Source organism: Salmo salar, chromosome 19 (genome assembly GCF_965601325.2).
Source record: "Salmo salar chromosome 19, fSalSal1, whole genome shotgun sequence".
Classification (NCBI taxonomy): Eukaryota; Metazoa; Chordata; class Actinopteri; order Salmoniformes; family Salmonidae; genus Salmo; species Salmo salar.
In genome coordinates, this window is record NC_138309.1 from 13,063,732 (window position 1) to 13,089,195 (window position 25,464).

Sequence of the window (25,464 nt, forward strand, 5' to 3'; positions counted from 1 at the left end):
GAGAAGTTCATGTGTTTGGATGGTAGTAAAGCTGTGTACATTCATGCTGTGTCTTGCTCTGCCCATATCATTACTGCACTTTAAGGTCAAGAGCTCCAGGTTCAAATTCTGGTTTCATCCACATAGAATATCCATCTTCATTTTGTCATATTAAATTACTTTAGAATAGCTTCACAGAATAACATAGGTGAAATAGAGAACCGAAGAATACAAATACTAAAGTAGATACCAAGAAAAAATAACAAAGCTAATTGAATATTTCCATGTGAGCTCCAGGACTTTGGCCAAATGCTGGCTCATCTCCTTGCCCAAACAACACACACACACGCACACTAGGGCTGCACGATATGGGCAAAAATCTAATTGCGTTTTTTTTTAACCAAATATCGTGATTTTACGTTCGATATAGATCAAAACTTGTAGGTGTTTGGTTGGAATCATAGAAATAGATTGATTTATATTAAGAAGCAAAGTGGGAAGCAGCATCGTTCTGTTGACTGCATTGGACCAAACAGAACAGCATGCAAACGTTTAGTGACTCTAACACAGAGGAGGAGGAACTGCGGCTGCTTGAGTGACAGGGGGCGGGGCTTGGTGTGTATGTAGAGAGAGAGAGAGAGAGAGAGAGAGAGAGAGAGAGAGAGAGAGAGAGACAGACAGACAGACAGACAGACAGACAGACAGACAAAGTGTCATTCTACTATAAAAACTGATGTGACATGAGGCCAAGTGACGTTTCAAAATATTGCTATATGGAGATCTCTTGATATATGTATATTGTACATGATTTCGATGTGAATTTTATTAATTGTGCTGCTCTAACATACACACACACACACCTCCCATGTGATGGTGTGGTCCAGTGGTCAATCCCCTTAGTGTGTGGTCACTGGCGCGGACAGCGGCCTCATGGAGCTGGCACGGTCAGGGACGGCCTGGCCAAATATGACATCACCCCACCGGTTACTGGGGTCCGCTACCGGTCAGCCCAGCACTGTTGAGCTGTCAACAGGGAGGGAGGGAGGCACCAGGGGTGAAGGAGAGGGTCCGGGTTTACATCTATCCCAGGCCAAGCTGTGGAGTAGGTTACCTGGGGTGTCTAATAATGCAGAGACCCTCCCTCTCCACCTATGGGCTTTCAGGTTGGATAGCATGTGCTCATGAACCCACTATGCATGGAAATTGGGCCACTCTGGTTCCCAACGTCTGAATGTACTCAACTTTCCATTTCCTGTCTGTTTTGATTTGATTTATTAGGATCCCCATTAGACGATCCCCATTAGACGAAGCCGATGGCAACAGCTACTGACACATAACAAAAAATACATTACAGATAAAAGACTTTACAATATACATGCATTTCTCTCTGTGTAGTTGGTCAGGGTTAGGGGTCAGATGTCAGGTTTAGGAGGGCGGAGGTCAAAGGTGACAAGGCTCAAAGCAGACCAGTGACATCACTGCATGAAACACACACACACACACACACACACACACACACACACACACACACACACACACACACACACAGTTGAAGTCGGAAGTTTACATACAACTTAGCCACGTACATTTAAACTCAGTTTTTCACAATTCCTGACATTTAATCCTAGTAAAAATGTCCTGTCTTAGGTCAGGTAGGATCACCACTTTATTTTAAGAATGTGAAATGTCAGAATAATAGAAGAAATAATTATTTATTTCAGCTTTTATTTCTTTCATCACATTCCCAGTGGTTCAGAAGTTTACATACACTCAATTAGTATTTGGTAGCATTGCCTTTAAATTGTTTAACTTGGGTCAAACGTTTCGGGTAGCCTTCCACAAGCTTCCCACAATAAGTTTGGTGAATTTTGTCCCATTCCTCCTGACAGAGCTTGTAACTGAGTCAGGTTTGTAGGCCTCCTTGCTCACACACGCTTTTTCAGTTCTGCCCACAAATGTTCTATAGGATTGAGGTCAGGGCTTTGTGATGGCCACTCCAATACCTTGACTTTGTTGTCCTTAAGCCATTTTGCCACAACTTTGGAAGTATGCTTGGGGTCATTGTCATTTGTGACCAAGTTTTAACTGCCTGACTGATGTCTTGAGATGTTGCTTCAATATATCCACATAATTTTCCTTCCCCGTGATGCCATCTATTTTATGAAGTACACTAGTCCCTCCTGCAGCAAAGCAGCCCCACAACATGATGCTGCCACCCCCGTGCTTCACGGTTGGGATGGTGTTCTTCGGCTTGCAAGTCTCCCCCTTTTTCCTCCAAACATAACAATGGTCATTATGGCCAAACAGTTCTATTTTTGTTTCATCAGACCAGAGGACATTTCTCCAAAAAGTACGATCTTTGTCCCCATGTGCAGTTGCAAACTGTAGTCTGCTTTTTTATGGTGGTTTTGGAGCAGTGGCTTTTTCCTTGCTGAGCGGCCTTTCAGGTTATGTCGATATAGGACTTGTTTTACTGTGGCTATAGATACTTTATGTACCTGTTTCCTCCAGCATCTTCACCAGGTCCTTTGCTGTTGTTCTGGGATTGATTTGCACTTTTCGCACCAAATTACGTTCATCTCTAGGAGACAGAACGCGTCTCCTTCCTGAGCGGTGTGACGGCTGCGTGGTCCCATGGTGTTTATACTTGCGTACTATTGTTTGTACAGATGAATTTGGTACCTTCAGGCGTTTGGAAATTGCTCCCAAGGATGAACCAGACTTGTGGAGGTCTACAATTTATTTTCTGAAATCTTGGCTGATTTATTTTGATTTTCCCATGATGTCAAGTAAAGAGGCACTAAGTTTGAAGGTAGGCCTTGAAATATATCCACAGGTACACCTCCAATTGACTCAAATGATGTCAATTAGCCTATCAGAAGCTTCTAAAGCCATAACATAATTTTCTGGAATTTTCCAAGCTGTTTAAAGGCACGGTCAACTTGTATGTATGTATGAATGTATGTATGTATGTATGCATGTATGTATGTATGTATGTATGTATGTATGTACATTTACATTACATTTACGTCATTTAGCAGACGCTCTTATCCAGAGCGACTTACAAATTGGTGCATTCACCTTATGATATCCAGTGGAACAACCACTTTACAATAGTACATCTATATATTTTTTTTGGGGGGGGGGGGGGGGGTTAGAAGGATTACTTTATCCTATCCTAGGTATTCCTTAAAGATGTGGGGTTTCAGGTGTCTCCGGAAGGTGGTGATTGACTCCGCTGTCCTGGCGTCGTGAGGGAGCTTGTTCCACCATTGGGGTGCCAGAGCAGCGAACAGTTTTGACTGGGCTGAGCGGGAACTGTGCTTCCTCAGAGGTAGGGAGGCGATCAGGCCAGAGGTGGATGAACGCAGTGCCCTTGTTTGGGTGTAGGGCCTGATCAGAGCCTGAAGGTATGGAGGTGCCGTTCCCCTCACAGCTCCATAGGCAAGCACCATGGTCTTGTAGCAGATGCGAGCTTCAACTGGAAGCCAGTGGAGTGTGCAGAGGAGCGGGGTGACATGAGAGAACTTGGGAAGGTTGAACACCAGACGGGCTGCAGCGTTCTGGATGAGTTGTAGGGGTTTAATGGCAAAGGCAGGGAGCCCCGCCAACAGCGAGTTGCAGTAATCCAGACGGGAGATGACAGTGCCTGGATTAGGACCTGCGCCGCTTCCTGTGTGAGGCAGGGTCGTACTCTGCGAATGTTGTAGAGCATGAACCTACAGGATCGGGTCACCGCCTTGATGTTAGCGCCTTGATGTTATGTATGTATGTATGTATGTATGTATGTATGTATGTATGTATGTATGTATGTATGTATGTATGTATGTATGTATGTAAACTTCTGACCCACTGGAATTATGATACAGTGAATTATAAGTGAAATAATACACACACAGTGAAATAATCTGTCTGTAAACAATTGTTGGAAATATTACTTGTGTCATGCACAAAGTAGATGTCCTAACCAACTTGCCAAAACTATAGTTTGTTAACAAGAAATTTGTGGAATGGTTGAAATCCGAGTTTTGACTCAACATAAGTGTATGTAAACTTCCGACTTCAACTTTACACACACAATGTCCGTCAACGTTGTGTCCGTAGGGAGGGCTGTAGTGTTCCGTAAAGCAATGTCAGGTCAGATGGCTTTGTATTGCGTTGCTTGGTAATTCAGAAGGGTCTGGGTTAAGATGTGGAGGCCCAGTAGACAGCCTGTTGTATGGATGACTGCTGTCCTGTGTGGGGTTCATCTCCCACAGTGTGACCTCTCAACCTACAGGCCTGAAGGCAGTGGTGTCATGGCTCTAGCATGGGAATGACAGTAACTCTGCAGGAATAGGAGACACACACAGACAGAGCCAAGGCCCTACCCTACCCAAAACATGTACCTGGCCACACATAGCCGCATACTTACCTACATACTTACACAGTAGCCCTCACGACTGAGTTGTGACAGAAAGGCTGCTGACTGGAGTATTCCTTGCATTTAAGTGACTTGGTTGTTAGCTAAGCTAAATGACCTGCTAGTCACCCCTTGTGTTAAGAGACTGGGTTGCTTTTAAACTAATGGATTAAACAGAGGAACGGAGGGAGATACCCATCCTCGCCTATGTCTGTTGGATAGCGTGTGTTTGTGTGTGTATCTGCACGCATATGTGCTGTGTGTGTGTGTGTGTGTGTGTGTGTGTGCGTGCGCGTGCGTGCGTGCGTGCGTGCGTACGTGTTTGTACAGTCACACAGACTAACTGGTTCCCACAGGTCAGTGTGAGCCTACATAACAGTAGCAATGGTCTGGTCTCCTCTGCTTCCTCCCTCTACCCTATACTGAACCACTAATAGCAGACCTGTTCTCTACCATGCCTCTACAGCTTCAATTAAACCGTCCCTCAGGGGTCAGAGGTTAGGGTAGACTGTGACCACACTAACCCTACAGTCACTGGGCTGCCTTCACTACCCTTTGTTTTATTTTGCCTCTGTGCTATTTCAGGCCTGTGTATGGCTGTATGATTGTATGTTAATGGGGCCTGACCAGGAAGTACCAGAGTGTAGAGTTATTTTCTACAGTTAACTCCTAACTGACAATAAATCTCTCGCTTTTCCATGGAAGTGATGGGGAAACAACTTCAATTCAACCAGTTTTTGACCAGTGGGCTGCCTCTTCCCATGGTCTTGTTCTCACAGATTCTATCTAGGGAGGCAAATAGACGGAAGCTGCAACTAGACATCCAACAGGCATTATTAGAATCTAGCTAGCCCATTTAAAACATCTCCCGTCTCTGGCGTAGCCAGCAACTCGGCGGTGGGTGGGCCTGCAGAAATTTAGGTGGGCAAAAAAACCATACAAAACATCCCGGAAGAGTGAATGTGATTCCAGTCTATCTGTCCTGTTATATTTCATCCAGTCTGACTAAGCCAGTGCACTGCTTGCTATGAATTATTTGTTTGCGTGTTAGGTAAAAAGACAAATCATGTCCTGTTTGGAACACTGAAAAATAAAGAGCATCAACATAAATCCAAATTCAATCTGATTGGGTTGGCCTAGCTCCCCAGTGGGACCACCCAGGCCCACCGTGCCTACGTCCATATCTCCTGTGTAGATAATGAGATATCAGACTTGTATAAACTAGCTCTCCTTCCGCTGCTCCAAACACAGCCCCAGGCCACAATCCACCTCCCAACCGGTGATTTACCTCAGCTGTCTGAAACAGGGCATGCAGGACAGATGGTGGTTGTTTGATTGCCCCAATTCCCTTTGATGGGGTTTGATTATTTGGGGTTATATATGGTAGAAAGCAGTGAGTTAAGTGAAACCAGTTCAGTCTGAAGAGAGAAGTGAGTACAGTGAACCTGGTACTTTGGCTGAGCCAGGGGGTTGATTCTCTTCTCGCCATGGAAACGCTTGGTGGCATTTGAGACTGGCTCCTTCTCCCTCTATTCCCAGCCGACACTGGCTAACACTGAGCCTTTTAGTAGAGGACAAGATATATTTTTTAGGCGGATGGGAACTTTTGGAACTGTAATATGTTGTCAAAGGTTGAAGATTAGTAGAGGAAGTGGACCGTGTGTGTGTGTGTGTTTGTGCGTGCGTGAGTGTGTGGTGGATGGGAACAGGGTGTGCCCTCCCCTCTCCTCACCCGGGCTTCCCCATCCATCTCTCTGCACTGAGGTGAAATAGAGAGTGGTAGAGAGGTAGTGAGACAGGCAGGAAAACATTCCAGGTTCTCCACATCCTTGATGTTCCAGTCAGAAGGCTCGTGGCCATGCCAAGGGCTGAGGAGGAAGCCAAAGAAAATTCATCTGGAAAGTATTCCTTACCAAGGAGGACTGGAGGTCAGGAAGAGGCAGAGGCAGGGATACAGAGAGAGGGAAGCAGAACGATGGTTGTTATGAGTGAATCCTCTTTCTTTTCTCTGTCTAGTCCTGTGGTTTGTCTGTTTCTCTGTCTAGTCCTGTGGTTTGTCTGTTTCTCTGTCTAGTCCTGTGGTTTGTCTGTTTCTCTGTCTAGTCCTGTGGTTTGTCTGTTTCTCTGTCTAGTCCTGTGGTTTGTCTGTTTCTCTGTCTAGTCCTGTGGTTTGTCTGTTTCTCTGTCTAGTCCTGTGGTTTGTCTGTTTCTCTGTCTAGTCCTGTGGTTTGTCTGTTTCTCTGTCTAGTCCTGTGGTTTGTCTGTTTCTCTGTCTAGTCCTGTGGTTTGTCTGTTTCTCTGTCTAGTCCTGTGGTTTGTCTGTTTCTCTGTCTAGTCCTGTGGTTTGTCTGTTTCTCTGTCTAGTCCTGTGGTTTGTCTGTTTCTCTGTCTAGTCCTGTGGTTTGTCTGTTTATCTGTCTAGTCCTGTGGTTTGTCTGTTTCTCTGTCTAGTCCTGTGGTTTGTCTGTTTCTCTGTCTAGTCCTGTGGTTTGTCTGTTTCTCTGTCTAGTCCTGTGGTTTGTCTGTTTATCTGTCTAGTCCTGTGGTTTGTCTGTTTCTCTGTCTAGTCCTGTGGTTTGTCTGTTTCTCTGTCTAGTCCTGTGGTTTGTCTGTTTCTCTGTCTAGTCCTGTGGTTTGTCTGTTTCTCTGTCTAGTCCTGTGGTTTGTCTGTTTCTCTGTCTAGTCCTGTGGTTTGTCTGTTTCTCTGTCTAGTCCTGTGGTTTGTCTGTTTCTCTGTCTAGTCCTGTGGTTTGTCTGTTTATCTGTCTAGTCCTGTGGTTTGTCTGTTTCTCTGTCTAGTCCTGTGGTTTGTCTGTTTCTCTGTCTAGTCCTGTGGTTTGTCTGTTTCTCTGTCTAGTCCTGTGGTTTGTCTGTTTCTCTGTCTAGTCCTGTGGTTTGTCTGTTTCTCTGTCTAGTCCTGTGGTTTGTCTGTTTCTCTGTCTAGTCCTGTGGTTTGTCTGTTTCTCTGTCTAGTCCTGTGGTTTGTCTGTTTATCTGTCTAGTCCTGTGGTTTGTCTGTTTCTCTGTCTAGTCCTGTGGTTTGTCTGTTTATCTGTCTAGTCCTGTGGTTTGTCTGTTTCTCTGTCTAGTCCTGTGGTTTGTCTGTTTCTCTGTCTAGTCCTGTGGTTTGTCTGTTTCTCTGTCTAGTCCTGTGGTTTGTCTGTTTATCTGTCTAGTCCTGTGGTTTGTCTGTTTCTCTGTCTAGTCCTGTGGTTTGTCTGTTTCTCTGTCTAGTCCTGTGGTTTGTCTGTTTATCTGTCTAGTCCTGTGGTTTGTCTGTTTCTCTGTCTAGTCCTGTGGTTTGTCTGTTTCTCTGTCTAGTCCTGTGGTTTGTCTGTTTCTCTGTCTAGTCCTGTGGTTTGTCTGTTTCTCTGTCTAGTCCTGTGGTTTGTCTGTTTATCTGTCTAGTCCTGTGGTTTGTCTGTTTCTCTGTCTAGTCCTGTGGTTTGTCTGTTTATCTGTCTAGTCCTGTGGTTTGTCTGTTTCTCTGTCTAGTCCTGTGGTTTGTCTGTTTATCTGTCTAGTCCTGTGGTTTGTCTGTTTCTCTGTCTAGTCCTGTGGTTTGTCTGTTTCTCTGTCTAGTCCTGTGGTTTGTCTGTTTCTCTGTCTAGTCCTGTGGTTTGTCTGTTTATCTGTCTAGTCCTGTGGTTTGTCTGTTTCTCTGTCTAGTCCTGTGGTTTGTCTGTTTCTCTGTCTAGTCCTGTGGTTTGTCTGTTTCTCTGTCTAGTCCTGTGGTTTGTCTGTTTCTCTGTCTAGTCCTGTGGTTTGTCTGTTTCTCTGTCTAGTCCTGTGGTTTGTCTGTTTCTCTGTCTAGTCCTGTGGTTTGTCTGTTTCTCTGTCTAGTCCTGTGGTTTGTCTGTTTCTCTGTCTAGTCCTGTGGTTTGTCTGTTTCTCTGTCTAGTCCTGTGGTTTGTCTGTTTCTCTGTCTAGTCCTGTGGTTTGTCTGTTTCTCTGTCTAGTCCTGTGGTTTGTCTGTTTCTCTGTCTAGTCCTGTGGTTTGTCTGTTTCTCTGTCTAGTCCTGTGGTTTGTCTGTTTCTCTGTCTAGTCCTGTGGTTTGTCTGTTTCTGTGACTGGTCATTAAGTTTCTCTGACCTCCCCAGCTACGGGTGTGTGTGTGTGTTTGTGTGTGTGTGTGTGTGTGTGTGTGTTTGTGTGACGAAGAGAGAGTAAAAAGAAAGAGTCTGTTTGACACAGTTCAGCAGTGTGTCCCCACCCTATACAATGCACAGACACCTATTTTAGGACTGACAGGCCTCTTTCAGACGCCTCATGTCCTTTCAGTCCAGTGAAAGAGAGGAATGTAACTCCATTCTCATTGTCTTGGGAAGACATGGTGCTATATGTCGTTGTAAGGCGCTGTGCTCCACTGACTTCTAACACTGCCTTCCAGAGTACATGGGAAAGTGTGTGTGTGTGTGTCTGTGTGTGTGTGTGTGTGTGTGTGTGTGTGTGTGTGTGTGTGTGTGTGTGTGTGTGTGTGTGTGTGTGTGTGTGTGTGTGTGTGTGTGTGTGTGTGTGTGTGTGTGTGTGTGTGTGTTAGGGGGTGCATGTGTGCATGTATGTCAGTGTGTTTGTGGGTTGTCATGCCACTTTGGATCCTCTCCATCTAACACTACAGGGCTAAGGAACAACCAGCCCGATAGCATACCTTCCCAGTCATCAGTGCTTTCCATGGAAGACCACACAGACACAACATTAAACACAGAACAGCATTATCACTCTGCCTGGTTCTATCACCATGCACCTCTTCCTGCTACATTGAACAAACCGTCTCAATGAGTCGACTAGCTCTACTTCCTCCTCTTCCTCTTCCTGCCTCTCTGAACCCCAAGTAGAGAGGACTTTACATGGTGTCATTATGAATGAGGCTTGTACATGGATAAAGACTTTGAAGACATAGGTTGTATTCATTAGGGCACACCGTAGCTACAAATGTTGCTAAAGGAAAATGAACGTTTCTTATTGGACAAGCTCAGGTAGTCCCTCCCTGTTTCAGTCTGTTCTCTTCCGTTTGGTGACCTAATGAACATGATCCTGTACTTATCAAACCCAGGACACGTCCCTAACCTCCCCATGAATAGAAAGTCTTGCTAATCAAATATTCCCCTAGGGAGACACAGTCCAGTGTTAAGTGGGTGCTTGGAGACCGGATGGGAAGGACAGGACGGGTGTGTGGGGGGATTTTTTTGTTGCACGAGTGCTCGTGTCTTTAGGAGGTTGGGAGACGAGGCATTTGTGATGCAAATGAAGGAGCGGATGCATGATTATGTCCCCCGTTAGGATGGGTTACCGTGGAGATTCTGAAGGCCGGGACCTTTCAGGGAGATGAGTAGAGAGCGAGGGAAAGAGAGAGAGAGGGAGAGAGTGTGAGAGAGAGAGACAACATTCTCTGTGTTCCCTATACAGTTGTTTGTTTTCTCTCCTCCTGTACTCCTTGTGCCCCTCTCTGTGTGTGTGTGTGTGTGTGTGTGTGTGTGTGTGTGTGTGTGTGTGTGTGTGTGTGTGTGTGTGTGTGTGTGTGTGTGTGTGTGTGTGTGTGTGTGTGTGTTTGTGGCATGTACAGTGCTGCATTGGTTTTGAACTTCAGGTTCTGAACACCTTTGACCTTTGCTTCATTTGGTCATAACAAGATCACTTGGGAGTGGCTGCTTCTCACTCTGTTCCCTTGTATGATTGTAAAGTGACTGTATTTTCTGGAAAAGTCAAGAAAAGAATCTGTCAGAACAAGGTTCAGCATTCCCTGGCTGTAATTAATTGGAGTCAGACTGTGTGGAGCTTCTCTGGGCCTGTAAAACAAAGTGTTAACTGTACCTAAAAGCAGCAATGTTTCCACATTTGAAAGAGCTACATGTTGTTCAGTGTGTATAAACACAGTGTAAAGTTTTAGTGTACTTTTCAGCTGCATGTGGGTGGTAACACGACGCGTCGGACCAACACATGGCCCATGAACATATGCACGTGTGTCCGTGTGTGTATATGTGTGTGCGTATGCATGTGTCCGTGTGTGTATATGTGTGTGCGTATGCATGTGTCTGTGTGTGTATATGTGTGTGCGTATGCATGTGTCTGTGTGTGTACAGTGAGGGAAAAAAGTATTTGATCCCCTGCTGATTTTGTACGTTTGCCCACTGACAAAGAAATGATCAGTCTATAATTTTAATGGTAGGTTTATTTGAACAGTGAGAGACAGAATAACAACATAAAATCCAGAAAAACGCATGTCAAAAATTTTATAAATTGATTTGCATTTTAATGAGGGAAATAAGTATTTGACCCCCTCTCAATCAGAAAGATTTCTGGCTCCCAGGTGTCTTTTATACAGGTAACGAGCTGAGATTAGGAGCACACTCTTAATGGGAGTGCTCCTAATCTCACCTTGTTACCTGTATAAAAGACACCTGTCCACAGAAGCAATCAATCAATCAGATTCCAAACTCTCCACCATGGCCAAGACCAAAAAGCTCTCCAAGGATGTCAGGGACAAGATTGTAGACCTACACAAGGCTGGAATGGGCTACAAGACCATCGCCAAGCAGCTTGGTGAGAAGGTGACAACAGTTGGTGCGATTATTCGCAAATAGAAGAAACACAAAAGAACTGTCAATCTCCCTCGGCCTGGGGCTCCATGCAAGATCTCACCTCGTGGAGTTGCAATGATCATGAGAACGGTGAGGAATCATCAGTCCAGAACTTCACGGGAGGATCTTGTCAATGATCTCAAGGCAGCTGGGACCATAGTCACCAAGAAAACAATTGGTAACACACTACGCCGTGAAGGACTGAAATCCTGCAGCGCCCACAAGGTCCCCCTGCTCAAGAAAGCACATATACATGCCCGTCTGAAGTTTGCCAATGAACATCTGAATGATTCAGAGGAGAAATGGGTGAAAGTGTTGTGGTCAGTTGAGACCAAAATGGAGCTCTTTGGCATCAACTCAACTCGCCGTGTTTGGAGGAGGAGGAATGCTGCCTATGTGTGTCTGTATCCGTGTCTCTGTGTGTGTAAATGTGTGTGTGTATGCATGTGTCCATGTGTGTATATATGTGTGTGTGTGTATGTGTGTGTCTGTGTTTATATGTGTGTCTGTATCCGTGTCTCTGTGTGTGTATATGTGTGTGTGTATGCATGTGTCCATGTGTGTGTATGTGTGTCTGTGTGTGTATATGTGTGTGTGTATGCGTGTGTCCATGTGTGTGTATGTGTGTGTCTGTGTGTGTATATGTGTGTGTGTATGCATGTGTCCATGTGTGTGTATGTGTGTGTCTGTGTGTGTGTGTATATGTGTGTGTGTATGCGTGTGTCCATGTGTGTACATGCGTGTGTCCATGTGTCTGTGTGTGTATGTGTGTGTCCATGTGTGTACATGCGTGTGTCCATGTGTGTACATGCGTGTGTCCATGTGTGTGTGTGTATATGTGTGTGTGTGTATGCGTGTGTCCATGTGTGTACATGCGTGTGTCCATGTGTCTGTGTGTGTATGTGTGTGTGTGTATGCGTGTGTCCATGTGTGTACATGCGTGTGTCCATGTGTGTACATGCGTGTGTCCATGTGTCTGTGTGTGTGTGTATATGTGTGTGTGTGTATGCGTGTGTCCATGTGTGTACATGCGTGTGTCCATGTGTATGTGTGTGTGCGTATGTCTGTGTACATGGGTGTTTATATGTGTTTGGAAGTATGTCCACTAAATAAGTCCATGTCCTCTAACATCAACCATGATCAGTAGCTAATGGTATAGTGGAAAAACTTCAGCTGTATGCCATGTGTGCTGTGGCTAGATCCAGACCTGGCAGACACCACTGGTGTCTATAATGGTTGATGACTGGCTACAAGACCTGGAGAGGAAAAACATCCTCTGTGAGTGAAGCCATCCTTCCTCTGCTCCATTGAGGACTGAAGAGGCACCTCTCCTCTCCTCTCCTCTCCTCTCCTCTCCTCTCCTCTCCTCTCCTCTCCTCTCCTCTCCTCTCCTCTCCTCTCCTCTCCTGTCCTTTACACTCTTCCATTGAGGACTGAATAGGCTCCTCTCCTCAATAGAGAGAGAACAGTCCATGGCTTTGTTTATCACTGAGGGGGAAGGATGAAGGTGGAGGGTTATGGAGTGGTTTTCTCCCACTCTGAGGTCCGAGCAGGTCTCGTTTCTCACGAGAGAGCAACACACAGATGGAGTCCTGGCTTTGGCCTTCCACACACACATCACATGACCATCTAAGTCCACACTTAATCATTCTGCTTTGATGGCTTATAAGAGACAGCTAACAGCTAGTCAAGCTCCGTGGTCCTCCAGGGGCCTGTCTGTCACGTGTGCTTAGTATGTAACATTAGCATAACAATACATTGTTGCGTGTGTTGTGTGTTACGTGCAAGGTTTCTATCCTGCATGAGTAGGAGTGGCAGTCGAACAGCTTCTAGAACAGTCCATGGTGTCCCTTTCATTGACAGTGGCCCTCAAGGCCATGAAAGAGAGAGCTGCAGCAAACAGCCTTTCAGCAAGTTAGCGGCCTCACGGCTACATTACCCAGTAGTGCTGAAACGATGACATCATCTGTTTAAGGGCTCCAGTCTTTGTACCAGGGGTTTAAACTTTGACCTCTGTCTGTACTGTGTTTTATATGACACCTTGTTATGTTTGAGTTCCGGGCTATGAGGGAAGAGAGGGAGCTAGCTAGCCTACTTAGAGCAGGTGCTTCTATTCAGGACTGGCTGAGCTGGATTAGCCTGGTCCCAGATCTGTTTGTGCTGTATTGTTAACATCTTTGTTCATTGGCAAGAGAGCACAAACTGATCTGGGAGCAGGCTGGAGCTGTATTACCAGGCTGCAGCCTTGTGTTCTCTATTGGTAGATTTGTCTGGGAAGGCAGCTCCTGTTAGGCTGCTAAAGAGAGAGAGAGTTACTAGAGAGAGACTGGTAAAGCTGGATGTCTAACTGTCTGGTGTCTGGTGTCCTAAAAAAACTGTTCCAACTGCCAAACCCTAGATTTGAAAACAGGATTAGTCCATAGAGAGCAGGCAAGGCAACAAACTGAGTGTTGATTGTTGTTTCACAAATGGGAATTTGAGCAATTGTGATTTTTGTGTGTCTGTGTTCAGGGGAGATAAACAGAAAGGCCTACATCTAAGATTCAGTTGGACATCATACTACTTTACATACCATGAGTAGGTAACACTGTCAATAGTCTGTCACACCTTGGTATTCCAGTAAAGCACGTTCTCATGAGAAACCATCTGTCAGTCTGCGGGATGAAAGAGAGGAATTACTCGCTCTGATACTTCATAATCCTTAACATTCCCTATTGTCCTGGGATAGGCCTGTGTGTGTGTGTGTGTGTGTGTGTGTGTGTGTCTGTGTGTGTGTGTGTGTGTGTGTGTGTGTGTGTGTGTGTGTGTGCGGGTGTGCACGTTCGCGTGTGGTGCGCGCGTGCATGTGTGTGTGTCTGTATGTGTGGTGTGTGTGTGTTTGTTCCTCACAAGAGTGTCACTTGACAGGAGTGTGTATTACACCTCGAAGAACTAGACTGTGATGGCAGCCATTACAGCTAAGTACATCATTAGTTTAACGACGTAAAATAATATGGCTATAAACTAGCCCTAAACCCAGTCTCAGCTTGTGTTCCTACAGTCCTGAATTTATTTTTCATTTTTGGAGGCTCAGACCACAAGTATTGATTTGGTTTGGTCTTTGACTCACAGTTCTTAGGAAGAATGTGAAAGTATGTAAGTGCATCCTACTGCCTGGTTATCCCTGCACACAATCTCTGTTGGTGCATGTAAGGACACACAGTGAGGACCCCGAACCAACCCCGCTCCACTAAGCCCACTCACTCACAGTCACTAGTCGGCCTGCAATACCCCACACACTCACTGGCAAGTCACCTGTCACCACACACACTAGTCACCACAGGAGCTGTCATCTGGCTGAGCCTGTTCAGAGGAGAGGGGAACTCGGACACACTCAAGGGCAACCACAATGCTCTGAGAATGAGCAGATGAGGCCACACACACCCTGGCCTTGAGGAATTGAGGAGAGTATAAAGGAAAGGAGAGCAGGAGAGGAGAGTGGGAGGTGAGATGGGGAAAGAATAAGAAAAGGGGAGAGGAAAGTAGTGGGGAGGACAGAATATAGAAAAAATGGGACATTACAGTAAAAGCGAAGGACCTAGCCACTCATGACAGTGCTGGTCCCAAGCCAAGGCACTGGGCTTCCATAATAACCCAGAGGCATTGTACTGTCCCTGGGAAGGGACTGGAACCGAGGGGAGTGGAGGGAGCGAGAGGAGAGGCGCTGACTGACTGGACGCACTGAGAACACAGCAGCTGAAGTGTTTTCTTATGTGGTTCAAATCTCTGGAATGAATGTAAATCCTTTTAGAGGAAAGGGAACAACTCATTGTAAGACCGAACTTCATAGTGATGTAGGGTATTCCCTCACACTTAGGTATGTTGTTGTTGTCTGTGGTGAGTTGATGATACAGTTGAGAATGTCACTGCTAGCTACAGCAGTTAGCCACCTGTAAGGCCATGCTCTCTGTTTAGCTGTGTGATTTGGGTTTCCCTAGCCTGGTCTCATATATGTTTGTGCTGTCTTGCCAAACACCAAACTTGGTATCTTTGTTGTTTTATTAGGATCCCCATTAGCTGTTGCGAAAGCAGCAGCTACTCATCCTGGGGTCCACACAAAACATACAACATGACATAATACAGAACATTAATAGACTAGAACAGCTCGAGGACAGAACTACGTAGCCTACATATCAATAATACACACAAAATATCTGGGGCAAATAGAGGACAGGCATTGTGTCGTGATGTTGTTTTTTTAAACCAGGTCTGCAGTTCATTTGAGCAATATGAGATGGAAGGAAGTTCCATGCAATAATGGCTCTAGGACCAGGCTATTGGGCTTCGGCTTTCACATTACATTTCGGGAATTCACCCTCTCTCTCTCTCTCTCTCTCTCTCTCTCTCTCTCTCTCTCGCTCTCTCTCTCTCTCTCTCTCTCTCTCTCTCTCCTTGTCCTCACTCTGAAGCAGAGGCCTCTGCCATACGTTCTTCTCTGGTATTAATTCAACCAATCAACATTCCTTCTCACAAGCATTCCTGTTCCCCATCTCATTCTCCTTTTCTCTTCTTCTCTCCTTCTCTTCTTCTTTTCTTCTCCCGCTTTCCCACAGAAAACTAAACAAAAGCCAAATGCAGAAAAAAATGTTGTCTGAACCTGCCAGTGCTGTACCAACCAGTCACATCAGAGTCACTGCCATCAGTAGAATAGAGGCTGGCCCTGGCCATGGCATCTAACCCAGAGTCTCTCTTTTGTTGTCCGGGTACCCAAGGCAAACCTGTAAACCTGTATAGCAGACACACAATAGCCAGGCCTGTTTCGAACCACTTTCCCTTAAGCAATAAGGCCCAAGGGGGTGTGGTATATGGCCAATACTCCACTGCTATTGGCTGTTCTTAGGCACGACGCAACAGGGAGTGCTTATATACAGCCCTTAGACGTGGTATATTGGCCATATAGCACAAACTCCCGAGGTGCCTTATTGCTATTATAAACGTGTTACCAACGGAATTAGAGCAGTAAAAATACATTTTCTGTCATACCCGTGGTATACCACGGCTGTCAGTCAATCAGCATTCAGGGCTCGAACCACCCAGTTTATAAATGAATTGATAGGTCGGCTCTGATGAGAGGACATTAACACGTCAACCTGTTCTAATAAACAGAAGGTTGTTTTTGATGATCATATTAATATGGCCAATGGGGCCCTGGTCAAAAGTAGTGCACTATATAGGGAATAGGGTGCCATTTGGGATGGCAAGCATGTCTCTCCTCTGTGAGGTTATAGAGGTTATATAGGGACCACAGACAGAGGCAGCTGCTGGCATTGGCCTAACTAACCTAAGGATGTGTCACTCTGTGGACTGGTTGATCGCTGAAGGGTGGACAGGGACATACATGGATGTCTCTGTAGGATAGTGGAGTGGATCCTGTGTAGATGGACATATTGCTAACTGGACCCCATATGCTCTGCTCATATGCTCTGCTCTCAGAATAGACTGGAAGCCCCCTGTTAAACACACAAACACACACACACACACAGCCTTGGTGTCATCCCATCTATAAATGGACCACTGATGATTCAATGCGTAAAACTGTTCAACAACTGCTATTAAACCAGTAAACATGCCATGCAGAGCCAAGGGGAATTTGGGGGGATTTTTCTGATATCAGTCAACATTTACAGCTGTTGTCTGCATAGTTAATGGGTAAACTGTACAGATGTATTGTTAGATCGGATTGGTTTGATGTGAATACATGCCTCAGGTGTTTTCTCTAGTTATTTTAGGTTTTTATTCCTAATAATTTCTGTAGGCTTAAGGAGATTTTGAAGTAAAGTTATAAGCTTATAACAAGGACCCAGAATTTCCCTGGACTGGTCACATCGTCAGGGAAATGTCCTGACCCAAGCTAAGTACAGTAATGCTTGGGGCCTTACTGAAGTCTATCTATACGCAGTTTGTGTGGTTTGTTTCTGCCTCTGACTGACTACCCAGCAAACCAGGAACATTCCCAGGACATTAGTTAACATTCCCATTAAGTTCTCTGACCTAAATAGCTGTAGCATCTCCCTCCGAGCACATCTGGTGTTTGGGTTAAAGTTAAAGATAAGATGTACCCTTGGCATAAGGATATCAGGAACTGCTCAGAGAAAGCAGTTGTAAGCAAAGCCTCAGTAGAGTAAGGACGTACTGTTCCATATGAAATGATAGTCTGGTCAGCTTACTGAGGTTAGCAAAGTTTTATTGAAGTGTATGAAAATGTATTCTTATTTTGTGTGTGACTGGTGGATGCTGCTGGGTGTGAGTGTGATGCGGGGAATGAACATTGAAATGCAAAACAAGTTTATGAAAACCAGAGGAAACTCCATAAGAGAACTGGTGGAAACTCCATAAGAGAACTGGAGGAAACTCCATAAGAGAACTGGAGGAAACTCCATTAGAGAACTGGAGGAAACTCCATTAGAGAACCTGAGTGAACTCCATTAGAGAACTGGAGGAAACTCCATTAGAGAACCTGAGTGAACTCCATTAGAGAACTGGAGGAAACTCCATTAGAGAACCTGAGGAAACTCCATTAGAGAACTGGAGGAAACTCCATTAGAGAACTGGAGGAAACTCCATTAGAGAACCGAAGGAAGCTCCATAAGACAATCGGAGGAAACTCCATAAGAGAACCGAAGGAAGCTTCATAAGACAATCGGAGGAAACTCCATATCAAGGAGATTTTATTCATTTTAGGAAGTACAATGCATCCGGAAAGTATTCAGACCCCTTGACTTTTTCCTCATTTTATTACGTTAGAGCCTTATTCTAAAATTGATGACATAATTTGTTTTCTCATCAATCTACACATAACTCTTACTTGCAGTTGTGGCTGCTTTGTGTGATGTATTGTTGTCTCTACCTTCTTGCCCTTTGTGCTGTTGTCTGTGCCTAATAATGTTTGTACCATGTTTTGTTCTGCTGCCATGTTGTGTTGCTACCATGTTGTTGTCATGTTGTGTTGCTAGCATGCTGTGTTGTCATGTGTTGCTGCTTTGCTATGTTGTTGTCTTAGATCTCTCTTTATGTAGTGTTGTCTCCAAGCCATGAAGTCGAATGAACTGTCCATAGAGCCACTCCTCAGTAAAAGGCACATTACAGTAATCTTCAATTTGATTTAGTTCTGTCCTTCAACTGTAATTGTATATTAATGATAATTATTATATCATGTTTTGTGTTTAAAGTGGACCCCAGGAAGAGTAGCTTCAGCTTTAGCTGTAGCTAATGGGGCAATAATAAAATAAAAATGCAATGACTAATTAGGGTTTTATCTTACATTAGGATGATTACATCCCAAAAACATTCAAATAATGTTTTTGATAAAAGAAGCTTATTTCTTTTCAGATACATGTTTTTTTGTGTGCACAACATCTGTTACAACCACCACACAGAACATTCCTCCAATATTCTTATTAGGTTTCCAGGTAATGTAATAACAAACCTGAGGTAACCTAATGAATGTTCTGGAACATTCACACAACAAATTTTGGTTTGCTGGTTGGTCCCATTCTGTGTGGTCAAGTGAAGTGACCACATTAAGAACTTGGTCCCTATGGCCATATGGTGTTCTTGTCCCAACCTGGGATCGGTTACAGTCATGACACAGTGTGACCTTTTATATTTCACAATAACAGGAAAACTGTTCCACCAACCAATGAGAATCACTTCCTGTTATTTGTACTTCTTCTGATGTGTTATCATGGAGGTATGATCCATCCATCCAGATCAGTCAATTGGTCAGATGATACAATCCACAGCAGTTTAGAAAAAGGCTCAGCCATTCCCTCAGTTCTAAGCGCTGTAGCCAGCACATATCCATTTTATTTCAGTCCTTCTGGGAAGAGGAGCAGGCCAGAGCCAGAGTTGCCTGAGAGAAAAGGCTGAGTCATCATGGCCTACAGCTCCAGCTCCGGGAGGATATGTACTGTTCTCTTCTGTTACTGCTGGCTCTCAGCTCTATCTGAAACACAGAGCAGCACGGCTGCAGAACCCATTAAATATGCTTTTATTTGACACGGATGATAGGTTCAATTCAGAGTGTGCAGAGACGCATGAGGTGTGGAGGGGGGAGGGAGGGAGGGATGGTGGGTGGGAGGGAGGGAGGGAGGGAGAGATGATGGGTGAGAGGGAGGGAGGGAGGGGGAGATGGTGGGTGGGAGGGAGGGAGGGAGAGATGGTGGGTGAGAGGTAGGGAGGGAGAGATGGTGGGTGAGAGGGAGGGAGGGAGAGATGGTGGGTGAGAGGGAGGGAGGGAGAGATGGTGGGTGGGAGGGAGGGAGGGAGAGATGGTGGGAGGGAGGGAGGGAGGGAGGGAGGGAGGGAGAGATGGTGGGTGAGAGGGAGGGACGGAGGCAGAGATGGTGGGTGGGAGGTAGGGAGGGAGAGAGAGATGGTGGGTGGGAGGGAGGGAGGGAGGGAGGGAGGGAGGGAGGGAGGGAGGGAGGGAGAGATGGTGGGTGGGAGGGAGGGAGGGAGGGAGAGATGGTGGGTGGGAGGGAGGGGAGATGGTGGGTGGTAGGGAGGGAGAGATGGTGGGTGGTAGGGAGGGAGAGATGGTGGGTGGTAGGGAGGGAGGGAGAGATGGTGGGTGGGAGGGAGGGTGGTAGGGAGGGAGGGAGAGATGGTGGGTGGTAGGGAGGGAGGGAGAGATGGTGGGTGGTAGGGAGGGAGTGAGGGCGTGAGAAAGAGAGAGACAGAGAGTGAGGGAGGGAGGGAGGATGGGAGAATGAGGATGAATTGACATGGTGTAATGACATATGTTGACACAGCAGAGGGCGATGTGTATCTATGTTCTGTCATTTTTGCGAGCATTGAGATTAGCCACGACAACACAGGTATTATCTTACAGGTCTGGTTGCATTGAGAACAAAGGAAAGCAATATGCCAATGTAGGGACCGTATGAGAAGTCTGTCAATGTATGAAATGAGCACCATTTCATGAAAATCAAAGCCAGCGTTTAGATTTGCTCTTCACCACAGTCCCAAAGTATACCTTCAGCATGACCCTTTATAACACACAAATACCTGAAAATGCATCTTTCAAGTTAGAAAGATTCTCCAAAGTTTGTATCACTCCCCTGTCTCACTCCTCTTAATAACAGCATTCCCCCAGTGCTGTTTTGGCTCGTTCCGTTCCGTTCCGCACGTGCCTGTTCCGTTCCTTTCTGTTTGATATACAGTGTTTACATGGCCAGTCTCTGCACTATGTCTGGTATCCCCTATCCCTGTCCAGAGTGCATGGATCGCCACAGCTGGGACTGCGTAAAGATGACATGTTAGATGTGTAAATAAAATCTGTTCAAATAGTCTTCTGACTAACTTTGTCTGCCTTAATCATGCTGAGAAAGTGGAGGAGTTGCATGTGGTTGATAAAGCTCTGAGTAATGTTAAAGATATCATTATTCTGTTGATTTACAGTACCAGTAGTGACACTGTACACCTTTGCTGTTCATTTGTACAGCTGGATCTGTTGCTGAAGCTGTTCATGACACCTGTGTTAGAACCAGAACCAGACCTCCTAGAACTCTTAAGAGTTACTATAGATCCTTCATGTGGTGAGCTCCTCCTCTAGTGTAAACCACTTGGAACACCACTTTTGTGGGCTCTCAGAGAATACTTCAAAACGGCTTGCCTGAAACGATCTCGCTCTCTCTCTCTCTCTTTGGGGTGTACGAGCCATGTGCAGAAACATTTAGTGAATGTGGGGGAGGTATGCAGTTCTCTCTTAAACACTTGTAAGTAACACTAAAGTGTGGACATTAGAGTGTGGACTACAGGCTGCTTGCTTATTGCGGCACAATAACTCCTATGTTAAACACTTCCAGAGTAACACTAGAATGTATAACTAGACTGGAGGCTGTGCTGCTTATTGCTTATTGCAGGCACAAGGCCTCCTATGTTGCCCTGTGGTGATAAGCTCTCATTGTTATGCAACTCCTTAGCAGCATAAGCTTCTGGCATGGCTCCTTCCTTCCCTCCCTTCTTCCCTCGTTCCCTGTCTTTTTTCTCTCTCTCCCTCTCTCCACTCCCTCCCTGTCCGGCTCTAAGTCTATTTAAAATAGCAACAGGTTGAGTGAGCATGAGACTAGGAGAGCTACCAGGACTACCAACCCTGCGCCGGAGCATGGCCTGGGAGTAGAGGAATAAGAGGGGGAGAGTAGAGGAAGAGAGAGGGGGAGAGACGAAGGCTCTCTCTCCTCCACCAGCACACTCTCAAAATGCTGAGTGTTATGTACTTCCTCCGCTCTTTCTTCGAGGTAAGGGATCTTCGATTTCTTTCTTTGACTCTCTGAGGTAAAGGGAGTACTGTTTTCCTTCTCTTTCTCACTCTCTCTCTATTCCTGGTTTCTTTCTCTTACAGGAACTTTTGTTTTTGTCTCTTAGTTTGTTCCCACACTGGGAGAGAGAGGGAGTGGACTAGCTAGATTTACTGAGTGCTAATTTCACGTTTGTTGTCATGAGGTGGTTCTCTCTCATGCAGAACTCAACGGCAGACAGAAACTCCTACCTCTGCTGTTAACCATCAGTAAGCCAGAACAAGATGTCAGTTGTCCTGTTATTGTGTTTGGTTGTTTGGAGTGTCAGGTGACAGGGTCATTGCCAAGATTGAACCATACTGTATGCTCGTTTCCCAGCATTGTAAACTTGCCTCTTCTGTGTGAAAAATGTCTTATTGATAGTCATGTGAGGGCAGTTTTTGTCTGCCATTCAGATTGAAATGAGCACCTGGGTTTGCTTTGTAAATCTCTTCGTGTTAGTGCTCCATAGTTCTTCTAGGTTTCAAAAAATGTTTCTGTAATCAAACTGCTCAGATGTTGATGGATGGTTGGACCTGGACCATGATGCCTGTTGGAACCTGTCCCGATTCTCACACACACACACACACACACACACACACACACACACACACACACACACACACACACACACACACACACACACACACACACACACACACACACACACACACACAAACAATGGGGCGTCCTGCTTTATTCAGGAGTGAAAAAAAGCACAGGAAAAGAGAGAGAGAAAGAAAGGAGAGAGAGAGCAAAAGAGAGAGAGAAAGAGAGAGAGAGAGAGAGAGAGAGAGAGAGAGAGAGAGAGAGCCTGATGTTCCCCCAGTAGCTCAAGCCTCAGCATGAGGCTGGCGGTAGAGTCAGGAAGAGGAGTCCACAGCAGGTAAAGACCAGGGTATTATCAGCTTTACCAGGAGGCTTTGAGGCTGGCTGGTTTCACCTGTTGCTGATTAAAACACTTGTCCTGTTCTATCTCCTCCATGGAGACACTGAACTGGTCTGTTGTTTAGATCATTATGGGATTTAGCTCTCTGTGCCTGGGATGCACCTGTTGCCATGGCAACCAGCCAATCAAATGTCAGGGGCAGGTCCTTATGCAGGAAACAGGAAGCAGGAATTTGAAGTTTATCTAATTGGTTGAGTGGCGTGGGGGGCTTATTTTGATCATCATAGTCCCGTGTGGCTCAGTTGGCTAAATGACTAACCATGTCAATGTAATTGTGTTGCAAAAAACACTCATATCCAATCCCTCACATTCCTTAGTGGTGACAGACTGGAGAACACCAGCCATACTATAGGGATGTGACAAATGGAACTCATTTCTTAACGTTAAAACTATTTTTAGGGGGTTGGGGGGGAGGTTCTGTTAAAATTATAAGAAAAATGTATTAAGTTTCATGTGAATTCACAATGCAGCTGCACTGCTGCCAGCAATGGCTTGGGTCTCACAGTGCATCCCTTTCAGATGATGAAGCATGGCACATGTACTCCCATTACTGTACCTCAATTCCACCTCACAAAGTTTGCATTTTCTTCTCATTTAACTTTTTAAAGTATTGCCATACAGGATTTGGCTTCTGTCGCTTGCCTTTCTCTGCCATTTTTCCATTTTTCCAACTGTTAACGACAATGATTTAGTGGTGGAAAGTCGACTCCAAAAGAATTCCTGAGATTCAGTATTTTTGGAATGAGGAGACTGATTAGCTGCCATACTTCCGAGAACACAAACACTTGCGTTTTTCATAGCAAGCTAGCGAGGGATGGAGAGAGAGGGGAGGGGCACAGTATAGGCAGGTCAGGCAGACGGAGTCAGGGTGTTTTCACATATAGTCCTCTTTAAAGTGAACTCTGGGGTAAAAAAAAAGCTAAAGAACTTTGTTCTCTTTGTATTCACACTGCCCTTGCCTTTGAATGAGAAATCAGCTCTTTTGCCAGTTCATGTAACTGATTTTGTGGTCCGAGTCCTCTTTGCATTCACATTGCTATATTTAGAAGGGAACCAAGATATTTTTTCCAACATTTACTCAATGCACTGTGACTTTTTACAAGTACAGGACAAGCCGTTCAATCAGAATGTGTTGTCAGACAGCTAGATATACCTACTTACATTTTGAAAGCTAATAGATTGCGTTTAATTAAAAGATGAGAGATAATACTTGTAAACAGAAGATACTTTTAACATGTAAATATTATTGGTAACAGAATAAATAGCAGAATAAAGACTGTAGAACTGTAGATTATATAATGTTGTAATTGAAAATTGTACACACAATGTAGGCTACTGGCCCTTTAAGAGCTAGAATAGATTTTGATTCTCACCAAATATGTTGGTGACTTCTCACACTATTCAAACCCCACAATCGAATAAACAGCTGATGACTCTCTCTTTGCCTATAGATTACATATTGCAAATAAAGAATCTGAACTAAAAACTGTATTTTGGAATTTCTGTGCATCCTTGACAATCACTAATCAATCTCTTAAAACAGCACACTTTTTTTCTGCGGGCTGCAGTTGCATACTATTGGAATAGAACTGTGGAGCGCATGTCTTGGTAATCTGAATCTCGCAATGTCGTGTCTCGCATGACTCACAAATTCACCAAAGTAGCCTAAAGTTCTTCCGTGTTGTAGCCAGTTGGGCTACAACACGGAAAACAATATGTTTAGGTTTTTTTCTTAATGTTAAGGATCCCAATCTCATTTAAACGTTCACACCCGTAACCCATACTGATGTCTCGTTGATGTTGAATATTCTAGTACCATTGGTGAAAACTTGACAAATACCCTGGGAGTTGACCACAATATGATCTCAAGACACAAGCAGTGTTATTTACGGTAAAGTAAATCAATCTAAGAGGTAAGCAAAGATATCGTCCTCCAAATATCCTGGCTGTTCGTATAGAGGAGGCCTGGCCTACACAGTACAGTAGAAACACGTGTTTTAGTAGTGATTCAGTCCAGAGGTATGTAAGTGGACCTCAGAGTTGGATTCCAGTGTGTGATCCCACCCTCTGACTGGGTCCTCTCTATCGCTCTATGTCTATCTATCTCTATATCACCATACTGCTACTAATACTGCTGCTGCTACCAGCTCTGTCCTCATCCATACTGCTACTAATACTGCTGCTGCTACCAGCTCTGTCCTCATCCATACTGCTACTAATACTGCTGCTGCTACCAGCTCTGTCCTCATCCATACTGCTACTAATACTGCTGCTGCTACCAGCTCTGTCCTCATCCATACTGCTACTAATACTGCTGCTGCTACCAGTTCTGTCCTCATCCATACTGCTACTAATACTGCTGCTGCTACCAGCTCTGTCCTCATCCATACTGCTACTAATACTGCTGATGCTACTAGTTCTGTCCTCATCCATATTGCTACTAATAATGCAGCTGCTACTAGTTCTGCCCTCATCCATACTGCTACTAATACTGCTGATGCTACTAGTTCTGTCCTCATCCATACTGCTACTAATACTGCTGCTGCTACTAGTTCTGCCCTCATCCATACTGCTACTAATACTGCTGCTGCTACCAGCTCTGTCCTCATCCATACTGCTACTAATACTGCTGCTGCTACTAGTTCTGCCCTCATCCATACTGCTACTAATACTGCTGCTGCTACTAGTTCTGCCCTCATCCATACTGCTACTAATACTGCTGCTGCTACCAGCTCTGTCCTCATCCATACTGCTACTAATACTGCTGCTGCTACCAGCTCTGTCCTCATCCATACTGCTACTAATACTGCTGCTGCTACCAGTTCTGTCCTCATCCATACTGCTACTAATACTGCTGCTGCTACCAGCTCTGTCCTCATCCATACTGCTACTAATACTGCTGCTGCTACCAGCTCTGTCCTCATCCATACTGCTACTAATAATGCTGCTGCTACTAGCTCTGTCCTCATCCATACTGCTGCTGCTACTAGTTCTGCCCTCATCCATACTGCTACTAATACTGCTGCTGCTACCAGCTCTGTCCTCATCCACACTGCTACTAATACTGCTGCTGCTATTAGTTCTGTCCTCATCCATACTGCTACTAATACTGCTGCTGCTACCAGCTCTGTCCTCATCCATACTGCTACTAATACTGCTGATGCTACTAGTTCTGCCCTCATCCATACTGCTACTAATACTGCGGCTGCTACCAGTTCTGTCCTCATCCATACTGC

At 45.1% G+C, this 25,464-nt stretch overlaps 1 protein-coding gene across 4 annotated transcripts in view; it reads left to right on the forward strand.

Moving 5' to 3' along the window:
• Positions 1 to 25,464, forward strand: part of LOC106578470 (rho guanine nucleotide exchange factor 4) — a 161,042-nt gene that overhangs the window by 13,524 nt on the left and 122,054 nt on the right. Inside the window, exon 1 of one of the 4 annotated variants that reach the window (XM_014157292.3) lies at positions 20,982 to 21,240. The exons of the other annotated variants lie outside the window; for them this stretch is intronic. Within the exon in view, the coding sequence (XP_014012767.3) occupies positions 21,202 to 21,240 (39 nt within the window). The 5' untranslated portion in view covers positions 20,982 to 21,201. Of the gene's footprint in view, positions 1 to 20,981; positions 21,241 to 25,464 lie in introns of those variants that run through there. 4 annotated transcript variants of the gene reach the window in all.